The sequence below is a fragment of the Labeo rohita genome, chromosome 7 (assembly GCF_022985175.1).
Source record: "Labeo rohita strain BAU-BD-2019 chromosome 7, IGBB_LRoh.1.0, whole genome shotgun sequence".
In the NCBI taxonomy this organism is placed as follows: Eukaryota; Metazoa; Chordata; class Actinopteri; order Cypriniformes; family Cyprinidae; genus Labeo; species Labeo rohita.
In genome coordinates, this window is record NC_066875.1 from 12,396,957 (window position 1) to 12,417,014 (window position 20,058).

The window sequence follows — 20,058 nt, forward strand, 5'->3', positions numbered from 1 at the left end:
TTTAGAATTATACATTTTGAATTATTCACTTTACATATGAACGTGTATATGGTATTAGTAGTTACTGATAAGCTAATAGTGAACTACCACTTTCAACTAATAGTGCTTTGTTTAGGTGTAGCTATTCATTAACGATGGAACAATATTCTAAAGTGGCACCCATCACTCTTACTGTTGTATTAATTTTTACTAGTTATTAGTCCAACTGAGGACTGAGGTTAAAACTTAAGAAAGGAGAGCAAATGCTGGGCCAAAGATGAGAAGACCAGTCTAATGGAGCAGTGAGAAAGAGAACAGAATGAGGACAAGCACTACCTTAATGAGTCGACGTTTAATGAGTTGCTGATCAGCAGAAAGAAAGCCATGATTTATCTTAGGGAAGACCATCTGAGCAGGTGTGTGAGGTCAAAAGAGGTCGGAGGTCAAAAGTGAGAGAAGTTGCAGAGAAGAGTTGCATGAGGTCCCAGAAAGAAGAAGAGAAAAGGAAATAAAAAGGGTACAAAAATAGATTAGTTTAAAGTAGTTGAGTCAGAACTCAATCCAGTGCCTTTAGAGCATTAGTAAGTTGACATTTTCCATGGTGGCAGCAACGGATGTCTTGACTGCCTCTGGCAAAGCCTGTAATTACCGCTTCATGGGTGCTGAGACACCCACTCTGAGAGAGCCAATTCGAGAGAAGAAAAAAAAAATGTCAACTTCTACTCACTGAAAGCACTGTCATCAGTTTTTCTTTTTTTTTTTTTAAGCCAAGGCAAACTACAGGAACCGCACACACTGAAACCCATCATGCAGATTTATTTGGCTTTGTCAGTGTATTGTAAAAAAAAAAGACGTTAACATAGTTCTGTCATAATTCTGTCACTATAGATTAGAATATTTCATGGTATGACCCACTAATTATATCTTTGATTCTGGACATTTAAGCAGGTGGTAAAGGAATTATATTTTTGTGGTTTTGGGTTGGATTGTGGTGTACCAAAGATATCAGTCTCAAAAACATCTTGAGATTTTAGTTTAGCATTTAATGTGTCTCTCTTGAGTTATTACATTTGCAGAATCCAAGCAGACAGTGGTCAGACTATACGGTGGTTAGAAAATATGACTCTTGTTTGAAATTAATCACACATCACTGGTTTATTAGGGGAAAGAAACAGTTGCTCTGTTGAATTCCTGTCACCACACTGCATAATAATAACACCCCTGGAACTGAGAGAGAGGGTCATAATAAGAAAAAGTAGCTTTTGGTTGGTTGGAATGGATTGATCAGACACAATTGTGTTTGGGCCAAGTCTGTCATTGCATAGGCATAGGGGACAAATGCGCTGTTGACACATCTCAGTGTGTGTGTATCATCCATAGTGTCTGCCTTAGCCAGTTGGCTGCACCAACAAACCTTCACAGTCAGGATTTGATTGCTGTGCAATGCAGCCAGAGTGGGTAGACCAGGAAGTCCCTAGGAACAAATAGCACAAAAATGGCACACTACAAATACAACACAGCATGACAAAAAAAACAAAACAAAACAAAAAAATCATTCACTCTCGTAGTGCTCTTAGTTCTATTTGCATTTGTTTTGCATCAATTTGGCTCAACATGTCAAGTTTAAAAACATTTTCTAATTGACAAAGTAGCTTTCGCACACTGCTCTTATGATGCAAAAGGAATTTTCATAAATCATAAAACCTAAATTGCTATATATTTTGTAAACTAATGTGTTTTACCTACTCAGTGGAATGCTAACAACAACAACCAAATAATACATAAGTTAAAATGCAGGGAAATACCATGTTTATAGGATATTCCATTCCACCATGTTATGGGAAGTAATTTGAATTGCATGGCTCATTTAGTAGATGGAAGCAAAGGAAACCACATCATCTTCTGTTTTAGTACTCAAGCAAAAAAGCACTTACAAACAAAATACAAAGTACTGATAATTTCAAGTAATGGGTCCTTTGAAAAAACAAGCTAATAATTGCCAGAAATATTTAAAAGTTGAAAATTAGAATAGACAAATATAAACCATGTATAACAATGATTCTTATGGTAATAGCTAAACAGACAAGTTGTGCTGTGTTCCTGCCAGGCTCCTGTCTGTGGTTCATTCTTATATGCTTTGCAGTAGATGCGATCAATTTGTATAGAGACAGCACAACTTAGTACTGATCCACATCACCCTTTACAAGATGCCTGTGGTTAAAATACTATTTGGTTTTGGCTACATTTTGTAATAGTCAACTCTACTGTAAGCATGCATGTGTTACCGTTGTGTTCTCTCTCTCTCTCTCTCTCTCTCTCTCTCTAGGAAAGAAAAAATATCCAAATTCATAGACCCAGTCTATGAATATTCACCATAACCACTTACTGTATTGGGCTTTGTAAACTACTTATTCTTGCATTTTACAAGGACAAGTGAAAATGACAATGTCACAGTGGTTCACTAGAACAGATGTTTTGTTTTTCTGTGGGTTTGCATGTATATGCAAGTGAAAAACAAAAAAAAACCCTAAAATAATCAGTAACAAAAAATATTTAATATAATACCAAATGATCAACTAAAGACTAAGAAAATCATTTGATACAGAGAAATTAGGCAAGGGAAATCAGTGGACTGGACATTATCAAACACTATGTAGGACTAACACCAGTCAACCAATAATACCATTGTAAACTTCGTAGCGTCACAGCACAGTGCTACAACACTAATTCAAATTAATGATGACACAAGACTGATGGCAACATGACTACAACATGTATACATGTGTTGTAGTCAGTGTTTGCTCTTCACTCATCCTTTGACCATGTGACCTTTCACCATGGTAAATCTGGATTTCAACATATGACCCTGACTACCTGTTGTAGGGCTTTAAGTTACAATTAAAGTGTAATGGAACATGAAGGGAAAAACAAGACATACGCTTGGATTTGCTGTCTGAAGGAAACTTTTCAACTTACAATTATACAGTTAAATCTAGGTTATCAACAGATCTAAAATAAATGCCTAGTTCTTTCATGAAACTCTAGATGGCGCAAGCCGACGGGTGTTGGGTCGTTCTTTTAATGTGACTCGGGATGAACAAGTTGTCTCGGGGAGTGATTTGTTCAGTCGCGCATGCGCAACATCGTATTAGGTTCCTGAAGTCCCAATCGAGCCAGGTGGTTGAGAACCACATCCCTGAGAGTGCAAACTGAACCTCATGAGTGTGCTAGGACCAGCCAGTCACCGAGATACTGAGAATGCATATGACTACTTCCCTGAGGGGGCAAGGGCAGCCTCCGTGACCTTCGTGAAGGTGCAGGGCGACAGGGATAGGCCACAGGAAGAACCTTGTACTGATGAGCCCGACCTTGAAGATGGAGTCTTGGAAGGGTCAAGACATGACAGTACGCGTCCTTCAGGTCTAACGCCACAAACCAATCTTGTGGCGCAAAGGGCACCATGCCAGAAGATGAAAGCCCCAAAGAACAAGGGGTGCCTTTGCCAACATGCAGAGATACCAGATGAGTGCCCAACACATCCTGGTCTGCAGACTCAGCATCTGGCTGTCTCATGGAGGGCTATAGTGCTGTAAAATAACTGAGACGACTTACCGATCACGTAGTGCCTGTCTGCCGGATGACAGACGGTCGGAATGGGGCTGAATCCATCTCTCATCCCCGGGTCAAGAGTGGATCTGGGTAGGTCAGTTAGCCCGCCTCTTCTGGGTTGCTCGTCTGAGGAAACTTAGAAACCTAACGAAGGTTCTAGGTAACCTACTGACGAGCTGACGTGGCCACCCTCCCGCAAGAACTTTGACCGCTGGGCAGGTCTGGCCGGAGGCCTGGCTGTTGCAGGGCCTCAGCAGTTCTGCAGGGGGCCGTCCGTGGCAACAAGCAGACGAGGGTAGTCGGGGGTAGCCCGACCCACAGCTGAGGCTGGATATATCATGGCCTTTGTCTGCTTTCTTTTTTTTTTATTACCGTGAAGAACTGGCGTGCAAATTCTATCACGGTGTCATCGAATGAACCGACCTGGGAAATGGAGGTGCGAGAAGCAGACTTCTATCTTCCCGCATTTCTGCCAGGTTAAGTCACAGGTGTTGATCCTGGACGAACAAAGTGGACATCACCCTTCCCAAAGCCTGCGCCACCACTTTCATAGCTCAGAGAGCATAATCAGTCGTTGGACGCAGTTCCTGTAGCTCTAGGTTGGAACCACCCTCATACAGATCTCAAAAAGCCTTGGCCTGAACACCCACAGGATGGCCATGGCGTGCAGGGCGGACGCAGCTTGTCCAGAAGTACTGTAAGCCTTTGCCCGAAGAGAAACTTACAGGCCCTGGACGGGAGCCTTGGGGGATCCCGTCAAGCAGTGGCGTTTTTGTGGGGAGTACCCCGCAATCACCCTATCCGCTTGGGGAACCTCCGTGAGCCCCCTCGCTGGACCCCCATCAAGGGTGGTGAAGGAGGAGGAGTTAGTATATAGCGTTCTGGCCGAAAGCCGAGCCTTCCGCGATTTCATCAACCTCTCGTGCACTATCGGGGAACGGTCGTTACCCAGATATCTATTATTCAGCCCCTCCTTGGCTGCCCGTTTAAGCATGGCCGCCATTTTAGCGTCCGCCTCAAACTGAGAATCAGCCTCCCGCAGAGGCTTGTTCAGCTGAAGCTTCAGCTTCAAATGGCGCACGCCCTCCTAGTGATGCTGCCGCCAACCATTCTGCCCGTTTAGGAGCTCCGAATAAGAAAATCAGCCGTGCTGAGACAGACTAACAAACTCATCTGGAAGCTTGACCGAGGGACGCGAGGAGGGAGAGGTTGCGGGGTTTTCACCCGGCGGAACCTTCTTCGCCTCCTATTTCTCCCCATCGACACACATCGCAGCGGCCTCGTACACGGAAGTAGAAGGACCGGAACGGGAAGCAGTCGAGGTGAGCCGCGGCTTCACGTAAAAGCATGTGACTCATGAGCAAAGTGTGCCCATGGTTACGTTTTCCATAGCAAAACATGAACCAACAACGAGCGCTGCATCAGCGTGAGCATAGCCCAACACTGAACACAACGATCATGTAGATCGTTTGGGGAGATAAGCCGCAGGAAGGAAAGGCATGTTTATCAACACACAATCCCAACCGCGCCAGCTCTTTTAGAAAAATTACTCTTTTAGGAGGAAGATCGCTCTTCAAGATCGCCGTTGAAGCACCTAGGGGAACTCTCACAACGCTTATCTGTGTTTGAGAAGGGAGAGACCGCTGCTTGTGCCATAGATCCAACAACGAAGAGGTGAATGGTGCAGCTTCTCAGAGAGATGCTGCATTCGGCTCCGAAGAAGAGAACTAGTGAGCAGATGCCACGCTGGCCTATTTATACCCGGATGCCCGGGGCATGGCCAGCTATGCCAGTTCTGCACATCCAATGTCATTGGCCTTTTCTCAAAGTTGTCAGAGGTGTTTGGGCTCCTCTGAAAGTCTTGGAAAAGTGTGTTCATTTATGCACTCAATTCTTGGTCGGCAGCACAAATTACAGCAAATTCCTTGCTCCTAGCACAAATTACAGCATCAGTAAAGTAAGTGATCAGCCTGTGGAAACTTCACACTGGACTTCAAGCAGCTTGGATTCTGTGCCTCTCCAGTCTTCCTCCAGACTCTGGGACCATTATTTCAACATGAAATGCAAAATTTACTTTTATCTGAAAGAGGACTTTGGACCACTGAGCAACAGTCCAGTTCATTTTCTCCTTAGCCCAGACAAAATGCTTCTGACGTTTTTCTGTTTCAGAAGTGGCTTGGAAGTCCTTTTCCTGAAGACGTCTGAGCGTAGTGACTCTTGATGCGCTGACTCTGGCTTTATTCCACTCCTTGTGAAGCTCTCCCAAGTGTTTGAATCCGCTTTTCTTGACAGTTTTCTCAAGCCTGTGATCATTTCTGTTGCTCGTGCACCTTTTCCTACCCAATTTCTTCCTTCCAGTCACTTTGCATTTAATATGCTTTGCATTCAATATGCTTTGAAACAGCCACCCCTTTCAGGATTAACCTTCTGTGACTTGCCCTCTTCTGGACCACTGCCATGTCAGCAGTCTTCCCCATTATTGTGGTTTCAAAGAACAAGAGATACCCGGATCATAGGGATGGATTATATTGTAGGGATGGACATTTAATTAAACTCAAATGTAAATATTCTAATATTTTGAAATACTGGATTTTTGACTTCCATGAGCTGTAAGCTCTAATCATCAAAATGAAAACAAAAACACTTTAGCAATGTTTTACTTTCCATGTAATGAATCTAGAATATATAAAAGTTTCAGTTTTTTAAATAAGTTACAAACAAAAAAATGCACTTTTTCACGATCTTCTAATTTTTTAAAGATGCACCTGTAGTTGCACTTCGTTACTGTACTTAAGTACGTTTTTAACTATCTGTACTTTACTGAAGTAGCTTTATTTTGAGTAACTTTCACTTTTACTTCACTACATTCCAAAGCGTAAGATCGTACTTTTTACTTCACTAAATTTCGTAAAACATATCGTTACTCCTTCTAATATATCATGTGCTAATGCTAACTGTCTAGCTAACAAGCTTGCTGGTGCTAAGTTGAGGTCATTTTTTAGATATAAAATCCAAATATTTTTATTTAACCACCTAGATAGATTACATCTACAGGGAAAAAGAAATGATGTGATGTTCAGAACATGGTAACTACAGTAATTAAGTGGGAAGTGAGGCCCCCGGGGGGCATTTGGCCAGGGGTGTTTTTACACCAGAGACAAGGTTTGAGAGGGAAAAAAAATCATTATGAAAATATAATTAAATTTTCCTTAAAATGTTCTTGCTAACTTAAGGCCTTATTGTCAAGTCATATATATCTGTGATGTTATGCAAAACAACAAGCTTTAAAACACTTTTTTTTCTTACTGGTGAAAATTAGATGGTCAGATCTGTTTTCCCTCAGGTACAACACAGTATAAGTTTCACAGTGAACATTACCACATCACTCTCGTCAACATAGTCCATATCAACAACAAAAATTTATTTTTACTCTATATAGTGGTTATTTTGGAAAAATCCAAGGTATTTTGAGCATTATTATATTTTGAGGATTATAAAAATATATATATATATGCTAATATAAAATTAAATTAAGCAGCCTATGTAAAATTGCAAAATAAATCTATCAGTACTTTTTTACTTAAGTACATAAAAAAATGGGTACTTTTGTACTTTCACTTGAGTAAAATTGAAAAAGGGAACACTTTTGCTTTTACTGGAGTAATATTTTATTATACGTATCTGTACTTTTACTCAAGTACTTGATTTGTGTACTTCGTCCACCACTGCTTGCACAGCTGTAGCAGCAGTATGCATAGCTATTCAAATGCAATGTTAGAAATAATATTAGCAGCAGCATGCTTAGCAAGTCAAATTAGTGTTGATAATATAGCAGATGCAGCACGAAGTACTGAAATTCGTATGAAATTTTCAGTTTAACATATGGGGTAAGTAACTCAGTTCTTTGTAAAACAGTATTTTGATTGTGTTTGCTGTGTAATAAAGAGGCTTACAGCAATTCTAAGTACTTTGTGCAGCTGTAGCAGCAGTATGTATAGTTATTCAGATAGTAATTTTAGCAATTTCTATAGCAGCAGCTTGCATATCTAGCTAATTATATTTTACTAATATAACATCAGTAGTAGAAAGTACTTTAGTCTCATTAAATTTCAGCGAACTCTCTAAGTGAAATAGACATTTTATTAATTTGCTTATCCATGTAACGCCAAGCCAGCAGAGGGAGCCCTCACCCTAGGACTGCCTGCATGCTCCCTCTGCTGCTTCTACTGTTACTTCCTGTTTGTCACTATATAAAGACTGGCCATGTGCTTAGTACTTCGCAAAGTATTGCCAGTTTAACCTGCCTTACCGAGCGTTTACATTACTCTGTTGGATTACCTGTTGCTATCTTGCTTTGTTTATGGACTTTTGAGTTTACAGATTACCCCTGTCGGATTGTTTGCTATTTCTGGACTGACTTTATGGTATTCGACCCACTGCCTGCTTTATCTCTCTGCTGCTTGGATTACGATTGTGTTGTGTATGCGATTGGACTGCCTTTCCGGTATTGACCCTCTGCCTGTTTTCCTGTACTCTGTCAACTTTAATAAACAACCGCAAATGGATTCTACTTCTGCCTCAGCGTCCATGTTACAGAATACTTCGCCACCCATGAATCCAGCGGAAGTTACGAATACATGACCAACCGTGGATCCAGCAGATCGTCTCATCAGTCTCCGACAAGGAAACCGTCCAATAGAGGATTACGTAACCGACTTCTGTGAACTGTGTTATCAGGTGAACTTTAATGATACATCCCTTAAAGATCTTTTCCGTTTTGGCTTATGTAAGGACATTTCATATTTGATGCCACGCAATACACCACATTGGACTCTTGAAAGTTACATAGATCTCGCACTCCGGTTAAGCGGCTCACCTTTCACTGTTGGGATTGTGGACGAGGGACCCCGCAATCCCGCAGTAACCACCACACTACAACCAGCTCACATCATATCAAACAAACCAGAGACCCTTCACACCCCAACCTTCATGTCCGGTATTGTCACAATCGTGCCAGAACCCCCTCAAACTAAGTCTGCTAATGTTACATCTGCCAAGCTACAGCCTGTTCACTCCACATCTGCCAGACCACAACCGGTTCACGTCAGGCCTGCCAAGTCAAGGCCTGTTCAAGTCACGTCCACCAAGCCACAGCCTGCTCGCGTCACGTCTGCCAAGCCAAAGCCTGCTCATGTCACGTCTGCCAAGCCACAGCCTGCTCACGCCACGCCTGCTGCTCACGCCACGCCTGCCGCTCCAGGGCCTGCTCACGCCACGCCTGCCGCTGCAGAGCCAAGCCCAGCTGCAGAGTCAGGTCAAGTCGCAGCTGCGTCTCCTGTGTCAAGTCAAGCTACAGCTGCTGCTCCAAAGTCCAAAGCTTCCAAGTCCAGTCAGGCTTTCAAGTCAAGCAACAGAGTCAAGTCAAACCAAAGTTGCGGTTCTCCATGAGTCAAGCAAGGACACAGCTGTTCCCCATGAATCAAGCCAATGTTACAGCTGTTCTCCATGAGTCAAGCAAGGACACAGCTGTTCCCCATGAATCAAGCCAAGTTACAGCTGTTCTCCATGATTCAAGCAAGGACACAGCTGTTCCCCATGAATCAAGCCAAGTTACAGCTGTGCCCCACGAGTCAAGCCAAGTCACAGCTGTGCCCCACGAGTCAAGCCAAATCACAGCTGTGCCCCACGAGTCAAGCCAAGTCACAGCTGTTCCCCACAAGTCAAGCCAAGTCACAGCTGTTCCCCATGAGTCAAGTCACGTTACAGCTGTTGTTCCTGAGCCAAGCCATGTTGTTCCTGAGTCAAACCAAGTTGCAGCAGATCTTCACGAGTCAAGTCAAATTGCTGCTGTCTTCCCTGAGCCTAACCACACCACAATTGATCTCCATGAGCCAAATCAAGTTGCGACTGTCGTCCATGAGCCAAGCCAAGCCACGGTTGCTCTTCATGAGCCAAGTCAAGTTGCTGCCGTTGTCCCTGAGCCAGGCCAAGCCACAGTTGATCTTCATGAACCAGGTCAGGCCACGGCAGGCCTCCCTGAGTCAAGTTCGGCCACAGCAGGCCTCCCTGAGTCAAGTCCGGCCACGGCAGGCCTCCCTGAGTCAACTCTGGCCACGGCTGTCCTACCAGAACCTCACCAGGTCCCCACTGACCTTCCCAAATTACATCACGTCTCCGCTGAAACCCCAGAGCCCACGCTCCCAAGCCACGCAGAGCCCACGCTCCCAAGCCACGCAGAGCCCACGCTCCCAAGCCACGCAGAGCCCACGCTCCCAAGCCACGCAGAGCCCACATTCACAAGCCACAAGTCCGTAACATCCACACCCTCAAAGTCACCAGACATCCCACTGTCTACTGTGCTGCCTGTAATGGCTGTAGTAGTGATTCTGTAACGCCAAGCCAGCAGAGGGAGCCCTCACCCTAGGACTGCCTGCATGCTTCCTCTGCTGCTTCTACTGTTACTTCCTGTTTGTCACTATATAAAGACTGGCCATGTGCTTAGTACTTCGCGAAGTATTGCCAGTTTAACCTGCCTTACCGAGCGTTTACATTACTCTGTTGGATTACCTGTTGCTATCTTGCTTTGTTTATGGACTATTGAGTTTACGGATTACCCCTGTCGGATTGTTTGCTATTTCTGGACTGACTTTACGGTATTCGACCCACTGCCTGCTTTATCTCTCTACTGCTTGGATTACGATTGTGTTGTGTATGCTATTGGACTGCCTTTCCGGTATTGACCCTCTGCCTGTTTTCCTGTACTGTCAACTTTAATAAACAACCGCAAATGGATTCTACTTCTGCCTCAGCGTCCATGTTACAATCCAATAGGGCTTACAGCAGATTCTGCAAACATGCCAAGCGAAACAGGCATTATTTCCATTGCGTTAGCTTATTTAATAAAGGTGCTTATTGCAATTCTTACTACTTGTGCAGCTGTAGCAGCAGTATGCATAGCTGTTCAGATCGCAATGTTAGCAAATTTTAATAGCAGCATGCAGAGCAATTTCAGATGCAGTGTTAAATAACATTAGCAGCGGGATGCTTAGCAAGTTAGATTATCATTGTTTCTTATATAGCAGCGACAGCATATAGTACTTTTAGTTGCATGAAATTCCAGTGAAATCGCATGGGGTAAGTGGCTCCTTAAAGTGAAATAGGCATTTTATTACTTTTGCTATTTAACCGGGCTACAGTACTTTTTTGCAAACTCTTAAAAGTGAAATAGCCATTATCTGATTACTTTTGCTTGTTTAATAAAGAGGCAGCAGCAGTATTCTTAGCTATTCAGATTGCATTTCATGAATTTTAATGGCAGCAGCATGTTTTTTTTTTTTTTAATTTTTGTAAATTCACATGCAATGTAAGAAAGAATATGAATATATATATATATATGTATATATATATATATATATATATATATATATATATATAAAATATATATAAAATATATGAGTCGAGCATATAACTGAAAGGTTGTGGGTTTGAGTCCCAGGTCCGGCAGGGATTGAAGGTGGGGGGAGTGAATAACCAGCGCTTTCTCCACCCTCAATACCACGACTGAGGTGAGTCCCTTGAGCAAGGTACCAAACCCCCAACTGCTCGATAGCAATATGGCTGCCCACTGCTCCGGGTGTGTGTGTGTGTGTTTGTGTTTGTTTACTACTCACTACTGTGTGTGTGCACTTGGATGGGTTAAATGCAGAGCACAAATTCTGAGTATGGGTCTCCATACTAGGCCACACATCACGTCCTTTCCTTTTTTCTTTCCTATATTAGCAGCGTCTGCATAGCAGACTGATTGTTATATTGCCAATTTAGCTGCGGCAGTAGGAAGTACCTTAGTTGATTTAAATTTACCGATAAGATAATGCACAGATGGTAAGTGAACTCTCAGATGAATAGCCATTTTATTACTTTTACTTATTTAACAAGGCTTACAGAAGATTTTGTGACCTCTCCAAAGCAAAATAAGTGTTATTTCATTGCATTTGTTTATTTAATAAAGGGGCTACAGCAATGTCTGCGCATTTTATAGCATACCATGCATAGCAAATTCATACGCAAGGTTGGAAATAATCATTTTAGCAGCAGCATGCATAGCAAGTCAAACTGTTATCGCAAATATGCTGTAGCAGCGGCAGCAGAAAATGCTTTAGGGATAACTCATGGATGGTAAATTAACACTTTAAGTGCAGTAGGCATTTTATTACTGTTGCTTATTCAACAGGGTTTACATCAGAATTTGTGCAGCAGCAGTAGATTATGCTTAGCAAATTCTAATTAAATATTATAAACAGCAGCTCGCCAGTAATCATACTACAACATTGGGAATAGCATCGTTAACAGCTCACGTGTGGCGTAGACACTGTATTAGAGTAAAATAAACTTTGCATAGTTACCTTTAACGCAGCTTACAGCAGTTTAGTTTTTTTTGCAGCTGCAGCCTGCATAGGCATTCAGTCAACGAGAATAATAATTTCCTGAGCAGCAGCAATAATAGCATTTCAAGGTCACAAATAGCAGCAGTATGTATAGTTATATGAGACTATATAGCAATAATATTACAGCATAGTCGCTGCAAAGCAGACACTGCATTAAAGTAAAGTCACTGTAGTGTTTTGCTGAAGACCATCTGGAATGAGCTACACACATAGCTATTGATTTGATAGTACAATGCAATATTTGCTCTAATAGGCATAATATTATTTGACCATAAAAATAAGCAAGCAGTTGCTTTTTAGCCAGAATTGTTTCTGGACACATGACACTACCACTACAGGGTGTACAGTGATTTATGCCTTCATCAAATACTTTTGTTAGCTTTCTAATAGATTAAAGGTAAGTATTTCCATTCCAGCTAAAAAAAAAATATATATAATAATAATTACAACTCTTAAAAGACTAATTTAAAACTATTTGCTTAGGCCACCCAAGCCTGAGTCAGGTGGTTGCTGGGGGTTTCATCATCTATCAGCCTACAACGTTATTCCTGTTTGTTAATGAAACACAGTGTGCATTTCTACCTAGGTAAGCGTACACAGCCAATGAGTTTGCACCTTTACCTTTAAATGGCTGGTTGGCATTCACTTCAGCCTTTTGCAACGCACTTTCAGAGTTCCTCTGAAACCCTCCACCTTCCCCAGCTCCACCTGTAGAGATCTGCTATGGGTTATTTTATATGCTATTTGTGCAGCAGCAGTGTGTCTTAAATACTCATAGCACTGTATCGACATATGCTTTGGCAGTAGCAAGTTTCTCTACTTGCTTGCGGCAGCAGAAATAATCTACAACTACAACAATAACCAAGAGCAGCAGCAATTCAGCAGCAGCGTAGCAGATCTATTCTGCCAAGACCAAATACATTAACTTTGTCATATCCATCACCATGCTAAAATCTTCTGAGAGTTGTCATGGAAGAAATATAATTTTTACAGACATTACACTTAGATGATGAAGTTGGATTTTTCATTATTTTGATCATTTTCTCACTTGAAGTACAAAAACAAAATGTCAATTTAGGATAATTTGATTTGGCTGTAATTACATCTAGCCACAATATTTCTCTGCTCTTATGTGATCTGATGGAGATATGATGGCAAGTTCATTACAAAGGCACACTTTGTCAACCAATACAGACACTGATATTATTTATTTGTGTTATATGATGGATTTAAGATGGTGGTGCTAAGAAAGCCTGAGCTTTTTTCCTCAGTTTTCTCAGATGTCAACTGAGTACTCTGAGTATCAAATTTAATGATTCTGATTTTAACCAGACATCTTGCAACTATCCTGGCTCTAATATATCTAAAATGATTATCTGCATTAACTGAAGGAAGCTGGACTCAACAGTAATCCTTAAAACTTACCTGTCACATTTGTTCTGTTTGTGTTTTGCTCGAGTTGGACTTCATGTTTAGTTTTGCTCTGCTCCCAGTACAGTTCCCTTTCATAGTGGAACTACACACCATGTCGTGACCAGAGTATGTGAGCAGAGTGGAGTAACAACAATTTTCTCTCCGCACTCTGAGCATTTAATAACTATTCCAGCTCCGCTCTGGGTTCACCGTTTCCTGCTCCCACTCCACTCCACTCCTCACTCACTGATACCAGAAACACTGCGCTGCCTTCGCTTCGCATTTAAACTATTTCAGTATGTTTGAAATACCACAGTTTTGTTCATAACATATATTAAAAGAAGAAAATAACAGAAATAAAACAACAGGACAGTTTTAAAGTTGCTTATTGGAACACTGTGCAAACTTTTTTCCTAATGCCAGGCTAACATGGTTTTCAGCATTAAAAGGTATGATTGCTGCTTTTTGCAGTGCAAATGTTTGTGATGAAAATAACAGTATGTTTCGGCAGTTATTTTACCTACAGATCACTGCATTTCTTACATATTTAATCTCATTCGAAATCAGATACAGATGAAGTAGCACAGTAAGTTTATATTTGTTTGAATGCATTATTGAGAAAGCGATTGCGTGTGAATAAGTGTTGTACTTGTTTCTGCTCATGTACATTGCCGTCATCCTAATTTTCACATTCTTTCTGATTTGAGTGAAACATCTCTATCAAGCTAGCTAAATAGGCTATGTTTAACATGTCAATTCTTGTTAAATATGCAGTTATATTATGGGTCGTTGTCATGAATTGTACTTGTGATTAGAGTTGTCAAAAGGTACCGGGTTTGGTACTTTTGGTACTGAAATTTTAAAAACGTCCATTTCCCGCTCACATTTGAGCACTGTTGAGCTGATTTTAAAAATGTGAGCGGGGAATGGACATTTTTAAAATTTCAGTACCGAAAGTACCAAACCCGGTACCTTTTGACAACCCTACTCGTGATGGAACGATGCTGGAGTGCTCTTTGAGCAAGTTAAAACCACAACGCTCCGACTTTTAAAATATCCGCTCCTCAACTCCATTAAAAAAAAAAAAAAAAAAAATCATACTGCTCCACTTCACACTCTGCTCCACTCACATACTCTGGTCATGACCTTGACTATGAGAATACTCTTTGTGATCTGGTATCTCGTGTGCTACGTGCCAATCTAAATTGGCTACCACAGTCATGTGGCATCACAGGCTTGGCAGCAGGATACATAAGGGGTCCTAGAAAGATCACCAGCTTCTTTGCTTTCAGGAAACTGTTTGATTGTCTATGTGTATGAGACGCTGTTTGTGGCTAGAAGTTAAAAAAATAAAAAAAAAATAAATAAAAATTTCGGAGATGTGTCTAGCCTGAGATTTATAGTGCCACAATTTCTGTGTTATATGTCTTGGAGTAGACCAGGAACTAGTCTTGGGAACTAGAATGTGATGGGAGTTGAGGCAGAGGAAGAGTGAATTTTGAGAGCTGTGTGGTGTGTTTGGCGCCATTGAGCAAAATATCCCTCAGAGCAGTCAAGGACTACACCCCCCCCTCTTCTGACCCTGTCGCTGGACATCTCAAAACGTCTCGGCTACGTATGGTAACCCTCGTTCCCTGATGGAGGGAACGGAGATGTTGTGTCGAGTGTACGACACTAGGAGTCGCTCTTGGGAGCCCAAACATCTCTGAAAACTTTGAGAAAAGGCCAATGAAATTGGGTGTGCAGATTTTGCATAGCTGGCCACGCCCCGGGCATCTGGGTATAAACAGGGCACTGCTCATTCGTTCTGTTCTGAGGAGTCGAAGCGTCTCAACTCACTCAGAGGCAGTCTGGAGTTGTGGCATGTACGACACAACGCCTCCATTCCCTCCATCAGGGAACGAGGGTTACCATACATAACCAAGACATTCCCTTTCTGTCATACACTTCGTGTTGTGTTGACACTAGGGGTCCCTGTATAACACGTCACAACTTAGACTGTGTCACAAGTGCTTGGAGCGCAGATAGTAACACGCCAACGTGCAACTCACCTCTTCGTGACCTTCCAACGTCCAAGAACTGACCTGTCGCAGCCAGTGTCCTGCAGCCGGGCCTTTCCTCAGTGGAGCGGCTGAGCGTCTTGAGAACGTTTGGACATTGACCGTTTCCCCTAAGGGAAAAGACACTACGGAGATCACAACCCGGCCGGGTTGAGTAAAAAGTGAAAATAGCATAAGTGAAGGGATCTGAGGTTGGCTCCACACCAGGGGAGACTACCAAAAACTCAGAACCTAGAGACAGGAATGTCTCAGGGGAAACACCGCATCACAGGGAATAATAGGTGGAAAGTACACACATGGGGCCGCATGAGGAGCCACTACATATGGGGCACTAATTCAACCAAGAGTTTGCGAAAGCCACTTACCCTGCGTTGGATTCTTATAGCGAGTTCCTCCGCTGAACTTCAGCTACGTCCAGAAGTGCCAAGTGATGGAGAGGTTTTTCAGGGTTCATGTCAAGAAACCTACTGAATCTATAGAAGCTTAATCACCGTGAGCAGAAGCGCTATGGCAAGCTCTACAACAAACCAAAGTGCTGAGTCGAAGAGCTTGTGTTCAAGACTCTAGCAGACACTGGTTCCATGCGCAGGTTGCAAAACCTGGTGAATGTGTTAGGTGTAGCCCAACCTGCGGCTCTGCAGATGACTGTTAAAGAGACCCCATTCGCAAAAGCTGCCGAGGCAGCGACCACTTGGTTGAGTGGGCTCTCACTCCGAGCGGGCAGGGTAAGCCTCTGGCCTGGTAGGCCGTACGGACCGCATCCACAAGCCAGTGGGAGATGCTTTGCTGCAGCAGCGTGACTGTGGCTGAGGATGCCATATGCCCCAGGAGCCTTGGTACATAAAAGGGGGATGCTGTACTGAATCTGAGTGCTCTCATGCACTACAGCACTGACTATGCACAGTCTTAAGAAAGTCGTGAAGAACAGTGACCGAGTCCACACAGGGAAAAGATAAACCCTGTACTGAGGAGAGTTTACTTTTTTCCCAGATGATCTGAAGTCCCAATCGAGCCAGGTAGTTGAGAACCACATCCCTGAGAGTGCAAACCGAACCTCATGAGTGTGCTAGGACCAGCCAGTCACCGAGATAACTGAGAATGCATATGCCCACTTCCCTGAGGGGGCAAGGGCAGCCTCCGTGACCTTCGTGAAGGTGCGGGGCGACAGGGATAGGCCGCAGGGAGAACCTTGTACTGATGAGCCCAACCTCGAAGACAGAGTCTTGGAAGGATCGAGACATGACAGTACGTGTCCTTCAGGTCCAATGCCACCAACCAATCTTGAACCCTGACACATGCAGGAATGTGTGTTTAAGGGTTTATATTTTGAATGGAAGCTTGGAAAGCGCCCGATTCAAAAAACCTCAGATCTAAGATTGGCGTGAGTCCACCACCATTCCTGGGTACAATGAAGTAGGAGCTGACAAACCCCCTCTTCATTTTGGCTGAGGGGATAGGCTCTATCGCACCCTTTCCCAGGAGGGTTGCGATTTCTGCTCGAAGAACCACAGCATTCTCGCCCAGAGCCGATTTGTAAAAAGAATGCCATAGACTTTGGCGGACGCCTCACAACCAGTGTTGGGCAAGCTACTTGGAAAATGTAGTGAGTTAAGCTAACAGTTACTCTTCATTAAATGAAGCTTTAACTACACTAAAGCTACAGCCTTGGGTAATGTAGCAAGCTAAGCTACAGCAACATGGCAAAAGTAGTTTACTACATCTAAGCTATTTTTTACATTTTCATTTTTCTATTGAACCAACATCATACCAAGTCAATGCTCTCTCAGTGATCAATTAAATTGTCAGTCATACAGGCATAAAAGTCCAGTTTAACTGTTTATTCAACCACTCTTCCAAACCAATTTGGCAACAAAAATCAGTATAATTTACAGGGCTGGGTTTATCTCATATTTTGGGGGGTTAGGGGGGGTTGAATTATTTCTTGAAAAACTTTTTTTTTTAAAACAATGGCACCTGTTTCAGAATGTTGAATGAATAAAACAGGGAAAACACGAAATTTTAAAATAAAATAATTTATACATATAATTGAATAACATAGTCTATATATGAATGGGTGTTTGTCAACTGATTGCATGCCATCAGAGTTTACAGTGTTGACAGCTTCGTAAAAAAAAAATAGCCTAATGGAAGTGCTGTAGTTTTGCTGTATATAGCTACTGAAATATGACAGACCGCACAAAAACAGCACTTTAATTTACTGCCATTTTTAAAGATAGTAATTGATTTCATGAATACAAGACTGTGAATAAAAAACAAGTGCCAAATGTAAGCCAGATTTGGCCCAGACCCTGTTACTATCTGGGAAGCAAAGCTAAATGCTATTGTAAATTTGTTAACTGACAGTAAGAATATTTAACCGAATCAAGCGGCTATTTTCGTTTGCCTAAGTTTTTTTTAAAAAACATGCTAACATAAATTGTACGTCTTTGAGAGGAAAAATTAAACCCGACAGGTCACGGCGGCTAGGCCTATAAGTCACATTTTATTATATTCTGAAATGAACAGGCCTACAGCGTAATGTTATAATGTTCCGACATTATTTCCCTCACTCCACAACAAATCCTTTAACTTTAACCGTATTCAGAACCGAACGAGGATGAATAAATAAATAAATAAATAAATTTGCCTAAACAATCCAAAACAAATTTAAAGCGAAACTGAAAGTAAAGTTGGGCTTATGTAGACTACCTCTCTCGCCACAAATACAAATGTTTCCATATCTGCAATGTATTTGAAGCGAAAATATTATGCATTGGGTAAGCTTTGTACTTCATGCACGTCGACGGAAAATATGATGAACCAAAATGTGCCACGGGACCGGTGTTCACGCTGAATTGCACGTAACACACACTATTTAAATTGACTAGTGTAACTTTTGGGTGACTGTGTTTTATTTTTCAAATGAACAGGCTGCAGTGATAGTGCGCGATCAAACAGCTGAATAGCATATTCCGGCATTTTGGTCATAGTAAAGGCATAATTCGATACTGCAAAGTCCAAAGCAGTTTGACGTGTCAAGAATATTAGCAAAGATTATTATAATTTGTTTAGACTAGAACACTGTTTAATTCTTATTTCGCTATGGAACCTGATCGTTTTTTGTTTGTTTGTTTGTTTGTTTGTTTTGCTAAGAACGAACTGAAACATTTTGCCTTTCGCCATGAATTTGACAACCCACACCCACCCACTCCCCATCTCGCTCTTCTGAGTTTGAGATCTTCCCAGAGCACTAGCCTGCTTCAAAGACTAAAATCAAGGCGCCCACCACTAGTTCAAGTACTAAGTTTTCTCAATACCGCTACAATAGAGGCAGTACATGCATTGCATTCACGCGTTTGCATTGCAGATTATACAGTTTTCTGTTGCTACGTGGGCGCTCAGTTTTTTTCTGACATTTAGCTAAAATATAAAGATTCAGCGCTTCACATAAGCAATTTGGTTGTCTCGACAACAAATGCTAGACTAAGACACACTTTTCTCATCTCCTCGAATGCAAAAAAAAAAAAACATTAGCCTTTATAAATACAGTGCTGTATTATAAATACAGAAAACATGTACTTTTTCAATCAACGCTTCTTTATTTACCTCAAGTCTGCAAACACGCTGAGATGCTTCAAACTGTGCGCTGCACTTCATTCACGAGAGAGGCGGGAGGATTAATACGGTTTGACTGACAGTTTAATGAGCCAATGGCGTCACGAGGTTTAGTGGCGGTGACGTCGCTTACTGACCCAGGATCAGTGATCCGTAGCAGTTATATTTCCGATTTGAGCTTAAAGTATAGAAAAATATATAGCTTTTAGCTTTTGTTGACGCTACCGCGCTACTTGATCAAAATAAGAGCTTAGCTACTGAAAAGCTATTTGATTCAGAAAACAGCGACGCTACCACCACGCTACTGAGAAATGTAGTTAAGCTATGTAGTAAGCGACGCTACTGCCCAACACTGCTCACAACCTGAGTCGTGTAGCCAAGTCAGGTAGTCCTGAGAAGCCACCGGGAGGGACTGGGCCCAAAACATCTCAGGACTCTGCTAGCAGTCTCAGAGGAACTACACCCGACGTACCCTGGATGTCGTGGCTGAATACAGCAAAGGACGCCGTGCTTGGAGATGAAAGCCCCAAGGAATACGGGGTGCCTTTGTCAACATGCAGAGAAACCAGGTGAGTGCCCAACACATCCTGTTCTGCAGACTTAGCATCTGGCTGTCTCATGGAGGACCATAGACGAGCAGACGGGGATTGTCAGGGATACGGGGCCGGAGCCCGACCCACAGCTGAGGCCAGGTACATGATGGCCTCTGTCTGCTTTTTTTTTTTTTATATATGACCGTGAAGAACTGGCATGCAAATTCTATCACTGTGTCACTGAAAGGATCGACCTGGGAAATGGGGGTTCAAGAAGGGGACTTCTAACTTCCCGCATTTCTGACAGGTTAAGCCACAGGTGGCACTCCTGGACCAACAAAGTGGACATCGCCCTTCCCAAAGCCTGTGCTGCAACTTTCATGGCTCAAGATGCGTAATTGGTCG

General features: G+C 42.4%; 1 protein-coding gene across 1 annotated transcript in view; it reads right to left on the reverse strand.

The window, feature by feature from the left end:
• Positions 1–12,709, reverse strand: part of LOC127168853 (collagen alpha-1(XXV) chain) — a 140,506-nt gene extending 127,797 nt beyond the window's left edge. Inside the window, exons 1-3 of the mRNA XM_051115948.1 lie at positions 12,654–12,709; positions 1,394–1,453; positions 316–387 (exon numbers count right to left, since the gene is read on the reverse strand). Coding sequence (XP_050971905.1) covers positions 316–387; positions 1,394–1,453; positions 12,654–12,674 — 153 coding nt within the window. The 5' untranslated portion in view covers positions 12,675–12,709. The remainder of the gene's footprint in view (positions 1–315; positions 388–1,393; positions 1,454–12,653) is intronic.
• Positions 12,710–20,058: the final 7,349 nt, after the last annotated feature.